The sequence below is a fragment of the Simochromis diagramma genome, unplaced genomic scaffold, assembly GCF_900408965.1.
Source record: "Simochromis diagramma unplaced genomic scaffold, fSimDia1.1 OVJJ01000747.1, whole genome shotgun sequence".
NCBI lineage: Eukaryota > Metazoa > Chordata > Actinopteri > Cichliformes > Cichlidae > Simochromis > Simochromis diagramma.
In genome coordinates, this window is record NW_024386897.1 from 872,407 (window position 1) to 894,876 (window position 22,470).

The following is a 22,470-nucleotide window of genomic DNA, read 5'->3' on the forward strand; positions in this document are numbered from 1 at the left end:
GATGGTTCTTACAACTTTGTCTGGTGACATTAAACTCCTTGTTAACTCTTTTAATGAACTCAGCCTTCCAATTCTCAGTCAAGTCGCTCAGTACAAAACTAGCTTTGCTTTGTCAGTTCCTGCAAACTCTTAAATAATTAAACTTGTGGTCTTTGATTTTCCTGTCAAAAAGCAGAACATCTATGGAAGTCCACAGGTCTGATTTTTCATCATGAATACTTCAAAGAGCTTCTTCACTTTTATAATGAGTCAGTGAAAGAGGCTAGATCCTCTTATTTCAATAAAATCATAAATAGTCAGAAGTATTGTTTCTCCTCCACCTCAGGATCCTGTGTTACTGTTACAGTCTGCAGGAGCAGACTGTAGGAATTTGACGTGGAGGACCCAAACTGCAGACACAAGGAACTTGGACCAAAACTTGAATATCAACAAAAAGCGAGCCGTTTAAAAAGGTACAAAGGAAGGGCAAGGCAAACTGAAGTAAACTAACATCAACCTAAACTGGGAGCACTAAATAAACGATGAGAAAAACCTTGGACATGAAACTTGGAAACAAGGCATGGAAAACGTGGTGTGAAGAACAGACAACCTGACAAGGAGCGAACAGAAACACACAGACTAAATACACACAAGGGTGATTAGGGGAAGTGGAAACACATGGGGAAACAGCTGACACTAATCTGACATAACGAGACACAGGAAGCAAAGCTGACTATGCTGAACTAGGACACAGACTTTCACAATGAAACAGGAAACATGAGGCACAGACATATAAACTTGAAGCTGCATTCAGCTTTTATGCTCCATATATCTGGAACAAACTCCCAGAAACCCTCAGATCAGCTGAAACACTCAGTTTATTTAAATCCAGGTTGAAGACTCACCTATTCTCAGCTGCATTTGAATAAAGCACCAAATCCACACTTTTAAGCTTAAATTTTAAAACTTACATTTTAACTACTGATTTTATCTATTGTTCTGATTTTATCTGTTTTGATTTTATATACTGTTTTGTTTGTTAATTAGTTTGTTTGTTTGCTTGTTTGCTTGTTTTAATCAATTTTAAATCATGCTTTTATTTGTTTTTGTTTCTAATGTCTCTGTAAAGCACTTTGAATCACCTTGTTGTTGAATTGTGCTATACAAATAAACTTGCCTTGCCTTGCCTTGCCTTGATAATACAAACTTGACAAAATAAGACATGCAGCTTGAACACATGAAGGGCAAAGGGAGACTAAAACACAGGGGTACACAGCAAATTCAAAAGTGTTAAATTTTTTGGTGTTAATAGTCTTCTTGCAAAAGTAGAGTTAATTTTACTCTAAGCAGAGTCACATTCTTTTAATGTAACTCTGAGGTGTAAAATGATAGTAGTTAAAAATGAGTGTTTCTCTGTCAAATCTGGAGGTGTTACAATGGAAACATTAACTCTTGACCTCTTAACTCTGAACTCCTAGAGGGGCTATGACACCAACAGAGTAAATTCACAGACTCCGCCCCCAGCAATCGAAGCTGAAGTGAAGCCGTTTCAGAACATTTTGCTCTACATATTTGAGTTGTTTGCCATGCTTGGTAAGTCATTTTTTCCAAGATTGTTTCAATTATTATTATGAGCTTTTACTTCTGTGGCTCTTTGGAGTTGAGACAAAGCTGTGTGAAAGGCATTAGCCATGTTGCTCGGTGATAGCATAACATTCTGTTTTAGCTAGCTGAAAGGTATTGTTTGCGGGCAAATACCACAGCCTTAAAAAAAAGCTTGCATGTGAATTTTCAGTCAAACTTTTGGTCAAATACACCTAAAACAATGTCTAGAATGTGAAATGTTGGTATAATGGTGCTACTTGAAGCCTGAAAACGATCGCCCATAAAATAAAAAATAAAAAACAAATAAAAAAAACGAGCAAACAGCAGTAGCAGACGTCCTGACTGGGTTCTACGTTAGCATTTAGATCCCTCCAGAGTTTTGTGCACACGGTTTAGGTAAAAATTAAAAAGGTTGAGGTTTTACATTTAGTTCAGTATTACCTGTGTCTTTGTCTTTTGGGAAAATACTTTACACAAGTAATGGCTCAAAGAGGATTCCTTTTTTTTACTGTGCTGCAATTGTTTACTGGATTATTTGTGCCATTAATTAGTGTCAACTAATTTTTATTCAATCTCCGCACAGGATATGCTTGTGAAGATGGAATATGAGGGAGAGCAGAAGTGCGTTGAAGTTCCACAAAGGGATGAATGAAGGACATGCATATTGTATTGAAGAAATAAGTGATGAGAATGCTGTTATTTGCATTTACCATGTCAGACCTTTTGATAAACAAAATTCTAATGAAAGTGAGAACATGTATACTGTTACATCTTTCAGAAAATGTTGTGAAATTGTGGTGCACAGTTCAGAATAAATGTTTTTCAAAAACCATTGCATCTTTTTAGTAAATGTTTATTTCCAAAAGAAATTTCTAGAAGTTCAGAACAGTAAAATTCCCGCTTTTTAGAATTAATTAGAAGATAACTCTTACGTAGTTAAACTAAAATACTCTTTGAGAGTTAATATATAAACTCTTAACACCAAGTGTTAAATTATCAACTCCAGACAGATTTGGTGTTTAACACTAAATCAGAGTTAACGTACCAACTCTCCAAAAAGTGTTAAATTAACACTCTCTGGTGTGGACCCATATAGACACTTTAATAGTGTTGAAATCAAATCCGACAGTGTTAATTTGGACATGCTGGATTTGCTGTGTAGAAGACGCAAGGGGAATCGAAATAGACAAATGAGCTTAGATAATCTAATGAACTTAAAAATAAACCATGAACATCAAACATAAACTAAAACCTAAAACGCTGGGTCAAAAGACCCAGGATCATGAGTTAGTCTCTGATGATGAGTGCGATACATTTCTCAAACCATTTTTACACAAGCTGATTGACTTGAGATCCCAAATCTCCTCCAGTGGCTCCCCTTATGGAGGTGATGATCCTCAGTGTCCTGGGTCATTTACTTTTTCTGGAATTACACTTTCTGCTTTCTGGTTCTGGTGGCTGTAGCTCCAGAGGTGGAACAGGTCATCTACTGATTGGAAGGTTGCTGGTTTGATCCCTGGCTCCCCCTAGTCTGCATGGGCAAGATTTTAACACCAATTTTCTCTGACTTGTGTGTATGTTGTTACATCCCCCTCTGCTAGGCGGCAGGATGGGAGTAACATACACGAGCCGCCACACAAAAACTGAGTAAAATAGAAGGTTTTATTGCAACTGACAGGGATGCTCAACAGACTGGGAAACGAGTTAACACATGTAAAGCAATAACACAAGTGAAAAGTAAACCTAGCTACTCACAAAGGCTGGAGGGTGAACTGTGGAGGTCTCATCATTGGTGAGTGTAATGTGGGGAAGGACAGCATCCAGCACAGGGTGCCACGAAAAGACACGGCTGTGAAAAAACAGAGCCGTACATTGACCACACCTCAGGAGATTCTGGTGGGTAAAAGAAATGTGATCTGATTTCATCACCCGTCGCCTCTTTAACACACCAGTAGTGTCCTTGTATGTCTGAACAGGGGTGAACAGCCCTCTGTCAGTTAAATTAAATTAATAATGACAATAATAGTAATAGAAAGTCACAGGATGGTTATTTGCCATTAAGAAGACGGGATGCAGTAAGGATAAAAGAAACCTGGAGTCTTTTGGTCTTCCTCACAGGTACGCGGCCGGAAGGCAACAACTTAAACTCACTATGAAGTGGCTCATACAATTAGCATCTGGGCCGATACTGTAAAATGTGTGTGTACTCATACTCGTAAAAGTTAACTGATACCATGAACCGATACCAACTTATTTCATTAATCAGAGGGTGGCTTGTCATTTCTGTTGTAGCTTTTTAGATTGGCCACTAGGGGGACATCCCGCACTAAACAGGCACAGGGTTAGGCAAGTGAGACTGGCGACTCCAGATAAAAAAGAGAAACTGGAGGCTGCTGTAGCTAGACTAAACAAAATGTCAGCAGTGTGGACCGGAACAGCCAACTTTAACTCAGGTTTTGGAAAAGCGATGAAAAATGTCAAGAGAGAATCCACGGGCAGTTAAAATAGCAGAGGCTCTGACTCATTTTATCGCTCTGGATGACCAGCCAATGCCGGTTGTGGAAAACATAGGATTGCACCGTCTTCTCAGCATACTCGAGATGCCATATGAAATTCCCAACTGCCCATACATCAGGGAGATAGTGGTGCCAAAACTTTCTGAACAGGTAAAGACAAGCAGTGTGTGCGCGATGTCAGTCCTCAGTTTAACGGCACAGCGGACTGATGAGGAGTTTGTTCGTCAATGCCAAATACTTTCGTTATTTTGTTTGTTTGTTTACAATATGGACACTCTGCAACAATTTAAAAGTTTATTTTATTCTCAAACCTAATTTGTATTTAATTTATTCCAAACAGAAGTGTTTATTTATTATTCTGAAAGCTCGAGACAGTGCCAATAATTCAGTGATATTTTGTAAAATTACAATGTGGAGACTCTGCAATAATTTAACAGAAGTGCTTATTTTTCACTTGAAAATTTTTTGTGGTCATTTTTATTAAGATTAAATTTTTTATCGGCAGGGAATATAATAAAACCTGTCTTCCAATTAATTGTATTTGTGTGTGTGTGTGTGTGTGTGGTAGAAGTATCGTTTTTTGTACTCTATATCGGCAAGTACTCAGATCCAAGTATCGGTATCGTATTGGTTTGAAACAATTGGTATCGTTGCATCCCTGATAAACATATAATACACATATAAGCAGAAATTCCTCTAACACTTTACCATTGTAGTCTGTTTTCTCACTCACCCATAACGAATGGTGTGCGTTAAAATGCCCACACCATATAATATTTACTTTCATGTCTATTTCATCCAGCTTATATCTTAAAGTCGATAACTTACTGAGCCTTGTGACAGACTGGCGACCTGTCCAGGGTGTACCCCGCCTCTCGCCCTATGACAGCTGGGATAGGCTCCAGCGCCCCCCGCGACCCTGAAAAGGATAAGCGGAAGTGAATGGATGGATGGATGGATAACTTACTGTAAAGATAAAAGAAATGCGACTTTTCAAACATAGCGGAGGTGCCGTTGTTGGTTTCTGGTGACGCAACTTCCGTCGAAAGACGATTGGTAGTCTACAGCAGGCAAGCTCTCCTATTGGTCCACAGTCTGCGGGCGGGGCGAGCCTTTCTAATAATCAGAAGAAAGTTTGAAAGAAAACTGCCAAACAGCTGCAACACTGAGTCATACTTTATTTTCTGAACTTCACAAAAATGTTTACTTTTTGACCTGCGGTGACAGTCTGCGCTCTGATGTCACACTCACACATTTATAAGAGGAAGTTAAATGAAGCTCCGCCCCCCCACGTGTTTAACACGCAACAAACCAGGAAACTGGCTTTTTTTTTTTTCGAGCGTCGTTCCAGACCATACTCCGTACCAGTTGGTGGCGGTAATGCACCTTTCAATTGTTTGCCAACCGCCAGTACAACCGTAAGAAAGAAGAAGAAGAAACTGGCTGTTCTTTGTCCTCAGTAAAGAGAGACGCACAGACGATCAGACTGAGCTCAGACCAAACTAGCAGCTTCCTCTGAGTGAGTCCAGCTACAGGAGAGAAACGTGGAAAACTCCAACACTGCTGCTTCAAGCTGCTGACGCTCCACACACTGAATGTGAGTTTGAGCAAAAACACGACTCAAAGGTTTCAGTGAAGGTGGTAGAGGAGGGAGGGGAGCCAGGACTGACTGTACTTCCTGTCTGCTGTTTTCAGCTTCACTCACAGACTCAATGGCTTCCAGATCAGAGGAGGATCTCTGCTGTCCGGTCTGTCAGCAGGTCTTCAGAGATCCTGTTCTTCTGTCATGTAGCCACAGCTTCTGTCAACACTGTTTGAAGAGATGGTGGAGAGAGAAAGGGGAACGTGAGTGTCCAGTTTGTAAGGAAATATCTTCAAAGAAGCATCCACCTTTAAACCGAGCTTTAAAGAACCTGTGTGAGTCGTTCTTACAGGAGAGAGCTTCAGAGGATCTCTGCAGTCTGCACTCTGAGAAACTCAGACTCTTCTGTCTGGACCATCAGCAGCCAGTGTGTGTCGTCTGCAGAGACTCAGAGAAACACACCAATCACAGATTCAGACCCATCGATGAAGCTGCACAACAACACAAGAAGGAACTTCAGGAAACTCTGGAGCCCTTAAAGGAGAAGTTAAAGGTTTGTGAAGAAGTTCAAGTGAAGTTTGATCAAACAGCAGAACACATTATGGTCCAGGCCCGACACACAGAGAGGCAGATTAAGGAGCAGTTTAAGAAGCTTCATCAGTTTCTAGCAGAGGAAGAGGAGGCCAGGCTGGCTGCACTGAGGGAGGAAGAGGAGCAGAAGAGTGGGATGATGAAGGAGAAGATGGAGGCTCTGAGCAGAGAGATAGCAGCTCTTTCAGACACAGTCAGAGCCACAGAGGAGGAGCTGAGAGCTGAAGACGTCTCATTCCTGCACAACTACAAGGCTGCAGTGGAAAGAGTCCAGCGCTGCCCCCTGCTGGATGATCCACAGCTGCCCTCAGGAGCTCTGATAGACCAGGCCAAACACCTGGGCAACCTGACCTTCAACATCTGGAACAACATGAAGGACGTGGTCTCCTACACTCCTCTCATTCTGGACCCAAACACTGCTCATCCAAACCTCATCTTGTCTGAAGATCTGACCAGTGTGAGACGAGGAGGAGAGAGGCAGCAGCTTCCTGATAATCCAGAGAGGTTTGATCATTCCTGCTGTGTCCTGGGCTCTGAGGGCTTTAACTCAGGGAGTCACAGCTGGGATGTCGAGGTTGGAGACAGTATACAGTGGGCACTGGGTGTATTTGCAGAGTCTGGGCAGAGGAAGGGAGTCATAGGGTCTGTTTTATGGAGAATAGGGTGCAGTTCAAGTAAATACTACACACTTTCACCATCAGCTATCACTGATCTCTCAGTGCAGAAGAAGCTCCAGAGGATCAGAGTGAATCTGGACTGGAACAGAGGACAGCTGACGTTCTCTGATCCTGATACTAACACACACATACACACCTTCACACACACTTTCACTCACAGGATGTTTCCATACATTAACACTTACGATAAAGCTAAAGTGTTGCCTTTGAAGGTTCAGTGTGAGTGGGGCAGATGAGTTGAGGATGATTATATTTCTAATGTTGTTCCCTGTCACTGTTAGACCTCTGCCTCACCACTACATATTTCAAATACAACGAAGGCTTCTACAGACAAAAACATGGCTGTGCCATGGGCTCCCCCGTGTCACCTATTGTAGCCAACCTTTACATGGAGGAAGTGGAAAGGAAGGCTCTTGGCTCTTTCAAAGGAAGAGTACCCAGCCACTGGTACAGATATGTAGACGACACGTGGGTCAAAAATCAAAACACAAGAAGTGGAATCCTTCACTGCGCACATTAACGCTGTGGATAAAAACATCAAGTTCACCAGGGAAGACACAAAGGACAACTGTCTGCCTTTCCTGGACTGCGCTGTGCACATTGAAGAGAACGGCAACCTCAATATCGAAGTTTACCGGAAGCGCACACACACGGACCAGTACCTCCTCTTTGACTCCCATCACCCTTTGGAACACAAACTTGGAGTAATTAGGACCCTACACCACCGGGCAGAACATGTTCCCTCTAAGCCTGAAGGAAAAAAGAAGGAACACACACATGTAAAGGAAGCACTCAAAACGTGCGGCTATCCTAATTGGGCGTTCTTAAAGTCAGCAAAGAGGCACAGAAAAGAAGATCTGACACCAGTGAGGGAGGATAAGAAGGACAGACGCAACAACATTGTCATCCCCTATGTAGCCGGTGTATCAGAAAAACTCAGGAGAGTTTTCACCAAGCATGACATCCCGGTGCATTTCAGACCCAGCAACACGCTCAGACAAAAACTGGTTCACCCGAAAGACAAAACTCCAAAACACAGACTTAACAATGTGATGTATGCTGTACAATGCAGCGAGGAATGCCCAGACCTCTACATTGGAGAGACCAAACAGCCACTTCACAAGCGCATGGCACAACACAGAAGAGCCACCTCCACAGGACAAGACTCAGCTGTCCATCTGCATCTTAAGGATAAAGGTCACTCTTTCGAGGATGCCAAGGTTCACATTTTGGACAGAGAGGACAGATGGTTTGAAAGAGGAGTGAAAGAAGCCATCTATGTCCACTGTGAGCGACCATCTTTGAACAGAGGCGGTGGTTTACGACACCAAGTCTCTGCCATCTATAATCCAGTTTTGAGATCCCTTCCCAGACGCCTTAACGCCCACTCACATCCTGGGCCATCTGACCTCAGGAATTCACATGATAAGGTGGGGCCAGGTTTCACAATGAACACACCCGAAACTCTGGCTGATTGGGACCCACGCCCAGTTTCCCACCTTGGCTCAGGCGATTAGAGGATCATCAGGGGGTCCTTTGTCCCTCTTAGTGGGTGGGACACTCCCACAGGGCTTTAATCTGGGACTCTCCACCATTTGGCCTTAGAACTGAAGAAGCTTCTTGGATGAGAAGTTAAACGTCTTCAAGCAACTCAAAGAAGTCCAGATGCTTTTTTTCTTTCCAACAGCTTCAATTCCTGTCAGTGAGTTGAAGCTGTTAAACTGCAGCTGTCCTCCTGCTGCCTCGTTGTTCCAAAGCTCTTTGTTTCTCTTTTAGTTCTCACTGTTTCTTTCTGTTTCTGCTGTCCACCTTTTCACATGGAAAATCATTTCACTGTTTCTCACTGAATGACTCCCCAAACTAGATTTGAAATTCTATCAAGTTTCTAATCATTACAAGTGATTCATGTTTCTATTTGATGTGTGAACTATTAAGCTTTAGTAAGCTATTATTAAGTTCTTATTTCATCATTTATAAAGCATTAATTCTCCTTACTGTTCATTTCTAAATGTTTATTCTTGATTAATAAAGCCCCATATAACATGTTCATTGTATCATTTTTAAATAAGTGATAAAGTACTTAGATGCACATCTAGCTCATGTTTGTGTGTTAATAAATGTGTTATAAATGCTTATTTTAAAATATAATTTTGCAATTCATTGTTTGCCACAGTTACAAGTTATTAAGTATTTTTTGTGACCTCATCTAAAGTGAAGTGTAATTTTGCCTTAAACTGTTTTTATAGTTGACTCAAAAAGTCTCACATATCTTCACAACAGAAAAATGTCACAAAGCACAAAGAGATGCAAAACATTCAAATATTCTTTTGCCAGATTGAAACAAAGCCCATCTGAGGTTTGCAGGAGCAGAGTCTGAGTTTGTAGGAGGAGTTTAAGAGCGAAAGATGCACTGAGCCTCAGGATAGCCCAGCTTAAAAATAAAATATGAATAATGTTATAACGAAACAATATTTCACAAATAAGTGTAAACACCATAAACAAATTGTCCATCATGGCTGATAATGCAGGAGTTTGTAATAGTTGATCCCACTTTCCTCTGGATTGTAGTCTGTTAGTCAGACAAGACAGCATCCAGTCAGGTTCAGTTTCAAAATGCTCCTGAAGTTAAAGAAATACGTGGAGACGATTTAGTTTGCTGGGATATGGACGGACATGTGTTTAGTGAGAGCAGCAGTTTGTTGTTGCCCAGTTGATTCTTTATGACAACAATAAATATATTTTTAAACAATGATTCATGTTCAACTCCATTTATGAAATGTTTCTGATATTTCAATTGTGGTTGTTTGCATTTGATTGACTTTGTCTGATTATAATGAAAGTGAGATCCTTCTATTGTGGAAGTAATGAGTCACTTCCCTCTCCTTACCTCACCCAGGTAAGGAGAGGGAAGTGACGGAAAATGCCGTAGGTCACATTAGATGCTGGAGAGTTGACAAGAAAAAACCCTAAATGTTAGCTCACAAAGCTTAAGTTATAGTATACAATCAATTGACAAATAATTGACCAAATTTGTATAATAATCTCCATCAGCCTGGAGCACAGGGAGGAGAAATTAGACGCTCTCCAAGAATACAACAACTTTATCGAACTCCTGGAGTCAGTTGATAGGCGATTGTCCAGCTTGGATGCGATGTTGTCCCTGCTGAAGATTTTACACCAGCAATTTAAATCCCTGTGAGAATCTCTGGAATTCAGGCAGAATAAGAGGATGCAGAAGCAACTAATTAAAAGCTACGATCGAGTCCATCGTCTCAGACCTAAGAGGGTGCCGGGAGAAAGCATCCTGTTGTGGCCAAATTCGGGCATTTCAAATAGAAAGACCAGCGAAGAGTTGCGTCAACTTGGACTTCAGCATAAACCACCATTTCCCTAAAGAGATCCTGGAGCAACGCAATGTCCTGTTCCCAGTCTTCGTTAATAAGGGCTCTACGTGGACGGACAGCTCTATTGTAACCCTGCATCACTCCCTGGTTATATTAACATCACTGCAGTTTAGAATCTGAAATGTTGCTTCAGGCGCCAACTACACCCCTTAGCAGTCCTACAAATTTTGCCTAAAAGGGTTAGGAGTCGGACGTACCGTGGGCGGTACGTCCGACTGCTAAGGGGTTACAGTAAACAGTTCTGTGAAAATGAATTCTTGCTGTAGAAAAAGTTCAAAAATATAAAATTTAATGTAAGTCAACAGCTTTACTACAAATTAGTTTGGTTTGGTGGCATCCTATTGTTCGTGCAATGCCATAAATGTTAAAGTGCAATACTATGTTGTCAGTTGTTTGTATTTGTGCAACACTTGAATTAAGAAAGCGAAAGTTGTTATATGTTTTGAAAAGGGATATCTGATTAAATATGAAGATTTTCTAATGGAATTGTACTTCTTTGCATGAAAAAAGTGAAAAAAACATGGACTTATTATAATTATTAATATTAATAGGTAATTATGTTATGATTGTACTGCTTTGGCCCACTTGACATCTAATAAGGCTGTATGTGGCCCCATGAACCAAAATGAGTTTGACACCCCTGATCTACACTATAAAAATCTGCCTGGAACATCAACATCTGTTCTCTGGGAAGCAGGGAAAGCTGTGATGAGGTAAAATAATTTCATTTCATTTTAAAAAGAAAAAACAAAACAAAATATTCAGGGATTAGAAAAAAACCATGAAACCCTTCGAAGAAGCCTTCGTGTCCCAACAGGAACAGGAAATACTGAACAAACTATGTAAAACTCGAATTAAATGAAGTTATTAATAAGACAGTCAAGCAATAACGCTGGATTCACCGCTGACAACAGGTGAACTCCAGCAGGAATTAGACAGGCTATAGTGACTGAGGGCTTAAGATGCAAGAATGTGGAACATAAAAACACTCTTTATGATGTTTACTTTTTCTCCAAAACTCACAAACCACTCTCTCTGAGGTAATTATATTAATAAACTTTTTTTTCAAGATTTTCAGATTATTCAGTATCTATACTTCTTCTGATTAATTGCTCGTTTCATAATTCTTCTTCTACACCACTGCAGTCTGAAAATATAAACCCCCGCGTGTTATCTTAAAAAGCTACAAAGGACCGAGGACAAAGAAGGACTAGATCTGCCTAACTTCTTAGCCAACAGGCTTAGGATGGTTAAAACATACCCTTTCAGATGGGCCCTGGCTAGATGTAGAACAGGCTCTAACAATAACAGAGAGATTTTGGAACTACCATTTATCAGCTCAAACATCAAATGGCATCAATATCAGCTTCTTCCTGATAGCATGGTGGGAGTTTCTAAAAATGATGAGTCTTCATTAATCCCCTGCAAACATTCACCTATCTGGAACAAACCTGACATATTACAAAACAATAATATGATTAACTTCCCAGATTGCAGTTGTAAAAGAATTAAATACTTGGAACATATATTCTAAGGAACAGACTTTATTCCATCTGACAGACTAGTTATACAGTGTGGGATTAACAAGAATAGATTTTTAGAATATCAACAAATTAAATCTATAGTAAAAAAAAAACAAACAAAAAGGAATTTAAGGCTAATGAAGTTAAATAACAAACACCATCACAATTCCTTAATCTTAAAACCCCCAAAGTACTGTCTAAAATATACAGGACAGTCTCCATAATAGATGAATCTTCCTATTGCAAAATGGGAAGCAGATTTATCAGTCAGTTTAGGCCAAAAGTTCTGGTCTCAGATATGCGTAAAAAGCTTTAAATTGATTAGAAATCCCAGTCTACAACCAATACTGTACAAAACACTACATAGAGTGCAATATACAGGTCAGTGGATGTTCAGGATAGTTTTTAACAACTGCTCACACTGTCACGGGAATACACCTAGCAACAAGGTGTATTAGGAGGATACAAATAATTGTCAGGCAAAATGTCCTCAGTTTGATGAAATAATCCCCTCCCATAATACACCTACCGTAGCACAACACTGGCTTCATAGACATTTATCCTTTCTTACTTGAACAAATTGATCTGTTGGAGGCTGGATGAGTCACTTTGGTAATACAACTGATAAACAGATGTCTTGCCCAGAGGTGTGTTATAAAACTGAGTTTTGAACCCCCCCTTAATGAAGTACCAGCTGATCTATTTGTTAAGGCTAGTGTTTATTTACGGGATGTTTGTGTATATATATATATACATATATATGTACTTTGACATTGGAGTTGTGTCATTTATTTTTATTGACTATTGCTTCTAATTATTTTGTATTTTGAATACTACAATTGCAGTTTTTCCTCTTTATGTTTTACGTTATTGTGCTAGTGATGTTAATGATGGTAACTCTGTTTTCTTCTGGGCTCACTGGTGGCAGTCAGTGTGCAGAGTCAGGGTAACAGGCTTCATGTTAGCACCCGGTTTGGTAGTGGAGTTATGGACAATTGAGTGCGATCACTGAGGGGCTCCATACTGTTCTGCATCCTCCATCTGTCCCCTTGTTTCCCAACTTAATCTTTAGCAGGACAGGTTGATTTGTTTTTCATATAATTAATAAAACCGTGGATAACAGTACAAATTCAATAGTGCCAACCCCTCTTCTTCAGAACAGCTGTTAGTAAAGCAAGTTTACAATGATGATTAACTTCAGCCACAAGATGGCAGCAGCTGGTCTGAGGTCCTTTATCGGAAAGAACAATTCAACTCTCAGGTGTCATCAGAGACAGTCTTCACTTTCAGAGATGAATTCATGCCTGCACTGCCTTGTTGGTCGTAAACATGGCATTATGAGGTTCTTTTTCTTACAGAGAAAGCAAAGACAAAGAGGAGCCGGGAGGCGTGTAGAGAAAAATATTGGAGCTTTATTTAGTATCAAAGCGGAGCGTGTCGTCCAGCCGGAGGAACGTCTCCGACTGCTTCACATGGAAACGTCAGCAGGACGTTTGTAATGACGGAGCTCGTTTCATCAGCTTGTTTTACTTCATTTACAGCAGAAGAACTGAAAGTGTGTGGAGGGGAAGGGATTTAAAGGAGCAAAGCGCTGTTTTTAGAGCCTTAAAGAGAAATCACATTTCCAGTCTGAATCCTGTAAACTTCACACGATGATCCAGCATGAACCTGCATTCACAATCACTTCCTGTGTGCTTTAATTCAACGTCTTTTCACCCTGCTGACAGTCTGTTCGTCGCTTCATCTGCACGTCATGAAAGCCCAGATTCATTTACTTTAAATGACTTTGGACCTCTGAAAATCTGAGAGCTAAAAGAAGAATTTACGAGGCCCCGTGAGACATTTGTAACTAGCGCTCACAGTTAGAAGATGAAGCTCTGACTTCTTCTTCATGTGATTCATATAGTTCCTGTTTCACACTCACTCACAAAAAAGTGTTTTGGATGAGAGACGTGCTGCTGATAGACGCAATCTGCAGATTTCAACCCTGAGTTCAAAATAAACATTTTATCTGTAACTTAACTATTTCATTAATTCATCACAAATATAACCAATCACAGCTCAAGCAGGGTTTATTGTGAAGAAGACGCACTAAACGTAAGTGAAAGTTACCAGAGGAGAGATTAGAGTAACAGCTGTGGTTGAAACTAAAGAGCTCCAGCAGAAAAGCTAAAATTGCTTCTTTAAAGTAAATGTTTGTCTTTAAACCGTTTCTAATATTAACACTTATGATATGTGACTGAATAATCAGCGGAATGAATTAAACGGCTCCTCAGAAATAAATAGATTTGTTCTTTTTGTTTGTTTCACATTTGAAACACTAAGTAATAAGCAGTCATTAAACAGCGCTTAGCAACAGCACTCGAAATCACATAAATCACTGAACTATTATTGACAAAAATACAAAATTCACAACAAATACACTCAATATGAACTGAAACTAGAACAGGTGTGTTAGACTTTTAATTTGGAAGACATTCTTTTTTTTCACATTAAAAGTCTTCCAGGCTGGGCTGCTCTTCTCAGGCTTCAATGTACAAAAGTTTAAAATCTGAGGCGTGCTGCATGTAAACATCTGTCTGAACCTTAACTTTGTCCTGTTATTACAATGATTCACAGTATGATGGCTGAGTCTTTCTGAGTAAATGAGCTCAGACTCACGAGGGTCCTAAAGACTGAGCGACGGTCTGAGAAAGGAGACGCGTTCGCAGGATTTATGATTAATGAGCCGACAGCAGGAAGAACAGCGCTTTGTCCCTTTAAACCGGGGACTGAGAAAAGCAGCAGAGACGAGAGACAGCAGCTGGACGACCGACAGGAAGAGGATTTAAGACTTCATCTGACAGGAACCAATTATCAATATGTGATGGATCAGCTTCATCGACAGAGACGGGAGTAAACAAACAGGCGATGTGCTGCAGAGAGAGAGGGAAGAGTCCAGACTCCACAGGTACAAGTGTGTGTGTGTGAGAGAGTGTGTTGGGGGTGTGTTTTGAAGGCGATGTGCCCCTCCCTCCCTCCATCGGGCTCAGCATCTCTGGGGTCAAAGATCATCACATGCCCTGCCTGATGCTCTGGATGATCTGGAAGATGGCTGCAACAAACACAAAGGAGGCATTAGCAGCAGGTCACATGACACAAAACTAGCTCATCCGTAGACACAGAGAGACGCTGACACCTGTTTTCTTAAACACTCTTAAACTGTATTATTGCTCAGTGAATCAAACCTGGAAATTGTGGCACAAACATTCAAAAAACAACCACAAACGACGCAAAGCAACGAGCCACGATCGCTTCCTGAGTTTTACTCCGAGGGCTGGAGGCCTGCCAGCCGCCTGTGTTTGTCACGTAACACTAACTACTGTATTTTAAAGAAGATAAATGTTATGAAACGGAGGTACCAAACAACCGTGTGCAGCGGAGATAAGATCGCATGAATCATGTGACGTGTGAACGCGCTTGAAATGATGGCGAGGTGATGTGCTCTGTTGTTGGCTGCAAATGCAGAAGTCTCTGCGTTATCACTCTGCAGCTGCTCGTGTGGTTTCACACGTGTTCCTCAACAGCGAGCCTCCTCACCAGCTCGCAGTGGAGTCTTAAACAAGAACATTAACCGTCCAAAGACTCCGAGCGCACGCAGTCACGATGGACGTGTTTATAGCAACGTTTCTGTAAATGTAAATAAAAGCACAGTTTGTGTTTCATAAGCTCCTCGAGTCTGTGAGGACTAACTATGAAGCAAAGACGCAGGAACACAGTGTGGTTTAGAAACCTGTCAGTGAAATAAGCACAGGTTTCCACCTTAAATGAGCCCGGGCTCAGAGCTCATTTAAGGTGGAAACCTGTGCTTATTTCACCGTCAGTGTTTCTTCAGGTGTGGATGTTCCTGAGCACACGCAGAATCAGGTCGGTTTCTAATGCAGCGCTGACACCAACATTCACACTGTGCAGCCAAATCCATCAAGTCATGAAATCTCAATGACGTTATGAACCACATATGATGGAATCCACAAACATCTGTAAGAAAGTTGTTACTGTTCAACTAACGCAGCCACCAAAGATTCAGCTTTTTTCAGCAACACGATGCCAAAGCACATTGTTGTAAAAGAGCCCAGCTGCTACTGACCAGCATGAAGACTTGAACGGTCGCCCACTGAACTTTATAAAACCCAACATATGAGCAAAGAGCTGCTTGAATCCTAGATAAAGTGAAAAAATGAAACATTATGGTTTCAAACCACAAGCTTACATCCTAAGATCATGAACACTTAAAGAGTTACGTTAGAAGAACAACGGCCACAGCTCAGTGGGAAACATGCTCCTCTATGTCTCCATCTACCTACACAGTTACCTTCCAAGATATGTGCAGATCCACCTACTGACGAACCTGCTGCATCCATCTACCAAACTATGTTCCCACCTACTTATCTACCTATATACCAACCCATATCTAACTACCATCATACCCTCTACCTGCCTAAAATCTACCTACATAGACACCCATAGGTGTCTCTGTACCTAAAGCCTCTCTATCTATGCACCTACCTGCCACTTCTACTTTGGCTCTCGGAGGAGGCGGACGCACTTTTCTCCTCTCCCTTATCTTCCCTGCTAGTTCTTATGTCCTTGTCTATTCTCGTCTCTCTTTTGTATTACTTTCCCTGGAACACTCTCTCACAGTCTGTGTCTAAAACCTAAAAGAGAATTATGGATTTGATCAACTGGTCTCTGAATGCTATTGACACCCTTTAACGAGAAGTCTGGGCTCGGGAGAACCCAAGTGCCCTGGAGGGACTTTCCCTGCCGGATACACGATGGACGGGTGGCAGACATGGAGGATCGTGTGCCTGGCGGGACTGTCGATCGAGGACGCTGAAGATATCTACCTATTCGGAACCATGATAACAGGGTTCTTGCTGATCGGAGCTGGCTTGGCCCTGGCTTATCGGAGAATTAAGAGAGCGGAACCGGCTGTTCAAACCCCCACAAGGCTGCCCGCTGGGATTGGAACGACAGGTGCGACTTCTCAGAAAGAGCTCACTGAATGCAGCATGGTTAAGAGCTTGGAGCCGCTTACGACTGCAGTGAATGCTCAGAATAACACCTTTGAGCGTATGTATGTTGGATTACATCAGGAAAGAATCAACTCAGAACAACATCTCTGGGTGGAGCTGGATTACACCTCGGATCAGTTGGCTGCGATCGTGAGGTCTCAGAATCTGCTATGTGAGCAAAAAGAGTGACAAGACCACAGAATCGACGGCTAATAACATCACGGAGAAGCTCGCAGCTATTAACGGGAGACTGAGAGACCAGTGTCGGAGTGTTAAAAAACAGCTTGAAATTCTCAATTACCATCATAACCTGGCTACCCCTTCGGCGCCAGCTCAAGGCTGGAGCCGAACAACAACTCCCTGATAACGACTGTGTTGAGTCTGTTCCTTCCCATTCCATGCAAGGCCACCTGGGTTGGCTGGTAGACTGTTTACTTAGCCTGGCAGGGCGAAGGACACTGTCTCAGCTGAACTATGGACACGCACACACATACATATACTGATAATGATAAGCACTCACTGACGCATCACCCTCCCTACCCCGGATCCAACGCCACCTCCAACGCTTACCTCCCCCATGATGTGGACATCGGGTCAGCTGGAGGCGCAGTCGAAAGATTTCAGCGGTCCCAGATCAGATGTACACACTGGGACTCTTTCCCATGTTGCTTGTCTGTGTTTATTGTGTTATGGTGTGTTGATACCTGTGCATTCCTGTATTATCCTTTTGTGTTGCACATTTCAATGGTTTTTTTCCTCGCTACCTGGCCTGACCTGTCTCCCCAATGTGATGTTTGTATTGTATGTACGGTCGGCAAGGTCTGTCATCTCGGTTGTGGGCAACTGCAACTGACAAATAAAGGCTATCTCATCATCTCTCTCATCTCATTATACCCACCCACCCATTTACCTACCTACTTAACTACCTGTGTAATGATCCATATACCTACCTACTGATATATGGCTTAATCTACTTTACCAACTGTCCTGTTTATCTTATCCATAGGCAAGTATTCATATACTTACCTATGGATAAGGATGGATGTGCCCGCCTATCTACTGAGGTATTACAACTAGAGACACCCCATTAAATTTGATGATCAGTGCTTTAATAGAGGACTCTTAATAGCTTTTTATCTTCAGAGGCTTTGATTGTGATTGCAGTAATAGTAACGATCGCAGTTAATCCAAAAAGTAAAGCAAATATGTTTCTCTCTCTCTCCAGGTTTATTGTCATGTTAACGAAGAGTGTTGAGCCTTGTAATACTTTTTATTCACACACATGCTCCTAAATAGATGTAGCAATCTGCACATGTATTTTTAGTCGCAAATGTGAAACTTTCACAATGTCCAGCACCGCTAGCATCAACTTCCTGTCCTTAAGAAAAGCCTCCTTATTCCAGTAACTCTAATACTTCTTTTAGTGTGAAACAGTCAAGTCTTTTGCTGCTGGCAGAAGCAACATTAATCTGCTTAATGAGCAGGAACATCACGGGAAACCCAAACCGGCTCTATGCCTCAAAGCCACGGCACAAACAGAGATTCTATTGTGACCTACAATTAAAAAACAGGCTGAGAAAAGCAGGAGAGCTAACTCCCATCTATTTAAAGCGACTGTTTTTTGACATGTGTTACCAAACGCTAATTAGAGATGGCAAGTCCTGACTGGCAGCGATAAAAGTGCAATCTGTCACAGGAAGACCTTCTGACTCCGTATCCTGCAGGCTGAAGACAAAACTTCTGGGGGAAAATGTGACTCAGAGTTTCGAGAGCTGATAAAGTTCTGCAGAAACGCCACAGAGATAGGATCAGCTGAGCGGGAAGCAGAGCCCGTCTGCATCAGCAGCTGTATCAACATCTGTATCACCTGCAGGGGAGAAACTCACCTGATCCACAAACCACAAAGACGAACAGAGCAAGCAGCCACGGGCCCACCGGAGACTTCTCATCGTTTACTGGCCGCTGGAAAACACAGAGAAACCACGCACCGTCAAAAGCGTCCCGTGGAAGCCTTTTGAGTTTTACTTCTACATAGAACTTGGTTCTTTTTATTCTGATGGTAATGATAACACCTCGTGGTGAAAACAGGCGTCTTTGGTGTTTTCACAACACTTCTCTTATGATACCTTTACACTGTTTACATTATATGCGACTTTGTTTCACACATTTCACTTGCTTAATCCTGAGATTTAAGCTTGTGCTTCATGAAGCCTCGTTTATGCAGCAGGGTGAGTAAAGTAGAGAAACACGAGGTGAGACAGTTCTAACTGGTTTGTCTACTGCAAGGACAGACGAGCTGAAAAAAATGACATTTTGTGACAGGAGATGGGAGTGTTGGCAGGTCAACGCTAAGAGAAAACCAAAAGTCTCCAACAAACCAAAGACAACCTGAGAAACCGAACTGTAGACAGGACGGGCAAACAGAACGTGCGACAGCCGCTGAATATTTCAGCTAACATCCCTGCTGTAATCGTCCCGTTTCAAAGACTTCTGCTAGCAAATGAAAAGATTTCTGTGGACAGTCAGTGTTTACTGTGTTCACCTTAACGTCTGGAGGTCATCATCACAGGGCCAAACCCTGACTGATGAGATCCATTCATGCCTCAGAGCTCCAAGCTCTGACGTTTGAGTTATTTTAAACACTAGAACTTTAAAAATGTTTAAATTATGTAACCCTGTTAAAATAAAACCCGTCATGTTACCATTTGCAATATGTGGTACAACAGGAAGGCCGCTTATACCTCAAACCGCTGAAGACGTCACGTTAATATAATAATGAACGCAGCTGGACATTAATGGCACACGTAGTTGCCTAGTAACGCACACTGTTTACATACATTTTGGCTGCTGTAACATAAGCTAAAGTTAGCTCGATGTGACTGAGCAGCAGGGACCATGTAAAGATGCCAGTATAGCCTCAGCATTGGTTGATTCACGTGGTGCTGCTTCAATGAAATATTCGTTGTGCCAAAGCAGTGCAAATATCACTAGAACTGTAATAAATGTATATTTAAACCATATTTTAAGAGGGGTTTTACAGGTATTCAAACATCAAATACTTCTTTGTTCATCAAACAGAAAACACAAGTAGTTCTGTTGTACGGTGTGACACCACCAACTGAATCAAGGCAAACTGTGGTTTTGTCACAGTCGCCCACCACAGACTGTAAATATCCTGAGCTAGCGTGCCTGCTGATGGCACGCTAGCTAAATGTCTCTGAATTTAAGCTTCAAAAGTACAAAGCTGGGTGTTTACAGATGTTTACTAAATCACATCTGTGGCTTCGAGTTCCTTGAGAATCGCCTCACAGTAAAAAAATGTTAGGCTGACTCTGTGTGTGTCACACTCATAACTGCTCACACACACACACAGCTTTGTGTGCGCTCACTCTGTTGTTACACCTGCCAAACCAGCCACTCTGCACCAGACTCCATTCAGAAAACAGCTCATTTAACGCTGCTCTCTGTCTGCACGGACAGAATCGAGCAGCTGATCTTCATTTAAACGGTCCGAAGCCCTTTGTTAAATTCGGCCTGCGTGTCATTCCCTAACATCACCTTCTTTGACACAAATTCTGTTTTAAATGTGCGCACTGAGCTGCACGCCTCCGCCCACTCCATCTGTTTACACCTCATCACACAGAGGGGATGGACGATTAAAGCCCCCAAAAAGCTCACAAACAGCCGACAGCTTTATATGTGCGTGCCGATTGAACACCACAAAATAAACCTTTAATATATTAGAATAAAATCGTATTTCTATAAATTACAATCGAGCGGCGCGCTAAAACTCCAGCTTTCCTGAAGGACTCTGGCTCTCTTTAAGATGACACACTAAACAGCCACTCACAGTGCGCCAGCAGCGGGACCTCTGTTACTATCCCACCATTTCACTGGTTTTTAACAACAATTACATGCAGCATGATGGCGACTGTGATGGTAACAGAGCTCCGTGGCTAACTTAGCGAGCTAGCTGTTTCCTGGATTCGACTCTAAATAAATCAAATAAACGTATTTAAATGCTCACTTCTACACGAACATCACATCTACAGACCACACGCCGGCCACAGCCCACGGGCTCTAAGTTAACGGGTCAGCCGTTAGCCCTGGTTTCCCTACCGACGTTTTCTGGACGTGTCCCCGCTGTGTGATCGTCTTGCTGTGTCGCTCGTTTGCCACTTTCATCCGCTGCACTGCCGACATGCTTCAGGCTTATTGACCGGTGCGGACCAGGAGGACGGAGGAAGAGGCGGGAACAGCCGGGATCCAGAGGCAGGAGGCTCGCTGGTAGCGGAGGAGAACGTCCCGGAGGAGAGGACAGTCAGCTCGTTCTGTTTCCGTGTTACCGTCAACGGTTTGCTTGATGTTAGCTGAGCGAGCCCTGACCCCGGAACTACTGACCTCGTCACGTGACAGGGAACAGCCAAATGTCTGCATGCTGCCCCCGAGAGGCGGGAACAACCTGTGCATGTCAGAAATTTCACCAGAAATACAAAAATAATTATATATTCTTAAAAAACGTAGAAATATTCGAAATAAATGTAATATTATTAAACAATTACTGAAACTGGTTCAACATGAGGAAGTCTTATGAATGTTTGCAGATGATGTTTTGATCTGTTGGGAGAGAAGGGAGCAGGAGGAGGAGAGAGAAGAGGAAATAAGACAGATAACATGTGTGAGGATGAGGCAAGTGGATAAAATGAACGTGCGAGGAGTAAAAGGAGTGACGTAGATGAGGTTCCTGGGGTCAACCATCCAACTGACAGTGTACAAGAGAGGTGAAGGAGAAAGTGCAGGCAGGCTGGGGAGGATGGAAACGAGTGTCAAGGGTGATTTGTTACAGAAGCAGCAAGAGTGAAACAGAAGGTTTATAAGATGTTAGTGAGACGTGGTGTGATGTTTGGTTTGAAGACGGTGGCACTGATGAACAGACAGAAGGCCGAGCTGAATGTGTTAAGAACGTCACTGGGAGTGATCGGGATGAGAGGATAAGAAATTAGGAAGAGCAGTTTGGAGACAAAGTTATAGAAGCAAGGCCGAGATGGTGTGGACATGTGCATAGGATGTTGAAAATGGAACTGCCGAGCAGATAAGATGCACTGTGGCAACTCCTAAAAGGAGGATCCAAAAGAAGAAGAAGAAGAAGGAAATCACTTTGAAATGAGTGGTGATTAAATTCAAGTTTTAGGTAACCTGTCTTAAAATGTATTTCTTCTTCTCAAGTTTCAACTTAGACCACCTTAATAATAATAATAATAATAATAATAAGAAGAAGATTATCTTTTATTATTTCCAGTCTTTTTCAGTGAATGAATGACATTTTCTCTAACAATGTAATGATATGATCATTTTTGTATTTTAACCTTTAACCGGTAAAATTATTAACGCGTCACACATTTTATGATGTGTTCCATACACCACCAACACCATGAACCATCCACTGATGTAAATGGCACTCTGTTCAGAAAATCCTGACCAAAGAAGAATTATAATTAAGAAAACTTGGTATTTGCACAAGATATTAATATCTATCCAA

General features: G+C 41.8%; 3 protein-coding genes across 3 annotated transcripts in view; 2 read left to right on the forward strand and 1 right to left on the reverse strand.

The window, feature by feature from the left end:
* The first annotated feature begins 5,575 nt into the window (after nt 1-5,575).
* On the forward strand, nt 5,576-7,323 carry LOC120735060 (nuclear factor 7, brain-like). The gene is made up of 2 exons (XM_040034239.1): nt 5,576-5,697; nt 5,796-7,323. Exon 2 carries the CDS (start codon nt 5,813-5,815, stop codon nt 7,184-7,186), a length of 1,374 nt encoding a protein of 457 aa, XP_039890173.1. The 5' UTR covers nt 5,576-5,697; nt 5,796-5,812; the 3' UTR covers nt 7,187-7,323.
* LOC120735056 (nuclear factor 7, ovary-like) overlaps nt 5,599-22,470 on the forward strand; it is a 55,905-nt gene continuing 39,033 nt past the window's right edge. Inside the window, exon 1 of the mRNA XM_040034231.1 lies at nt 5,599-5,697. The gene's annotated coding sequence lies outside the window, so the exon portion shown is untranslated. The remainder of the gene's footprint in view (nt 5,698-22,470) is intronic.
* Nucleotides 13,268-21,315, reverse strand: zgc:85858 (uncharacterized protein LOC405879 homolog). Its single transcript, XM_040034262.1, has 3 exons — nt 21,051-21,315; nt 18,818-18,893; nt 13,268-14,971 (listed from the first exon to the last, which is right to left on the reverse strand). Exons 1-3 carry the CDS (start codon nt 21,132-21,134, stop codon nt 14,931-14,933), a joined length of 201 nt encoding a protein of 66 aa, XP_039890196.1. The 5' UTR covers nt 21,135-21,315; the 3' UTR covers nt 13,268-14,930.

What these genes read in the sequence shown, in the direction of transcription:
- LOC120735060 (XM_040034239.1), top strand. Translation starts at nt 5,813, where the DNA reads ATGGCTTCCAGATCAGAGGAGGATCTCTGCTGTCCGGTCTGTCAGCAG.
- zgc:85858 (XM_040034262.1), bottom strand. Translation starts at nt 21,134, where the DNA reads ATGTCGGCAGTGCAGCGGATGAAAGTGGCAAACGAGCGACACAGCAAG. An exon ending in GACACGTCCAGAAAACGTCG is followed by an intron (nt 18,894 to 21,050) that starts GTAGGGAAACCA and finishes TGTGTTTTCCAG; the next exon opens with CGGCCAGTAAACGATGAGAA. An exon ending in CTTTGTGGTTTGTGGATCAG is followed by an intron (nt 14,972 to 18,817) that starts GTGAGTTTCTCC and finishes TGTTTGTTGCAG; the next exon opens with CCATCTTCCAGATCATCCAG.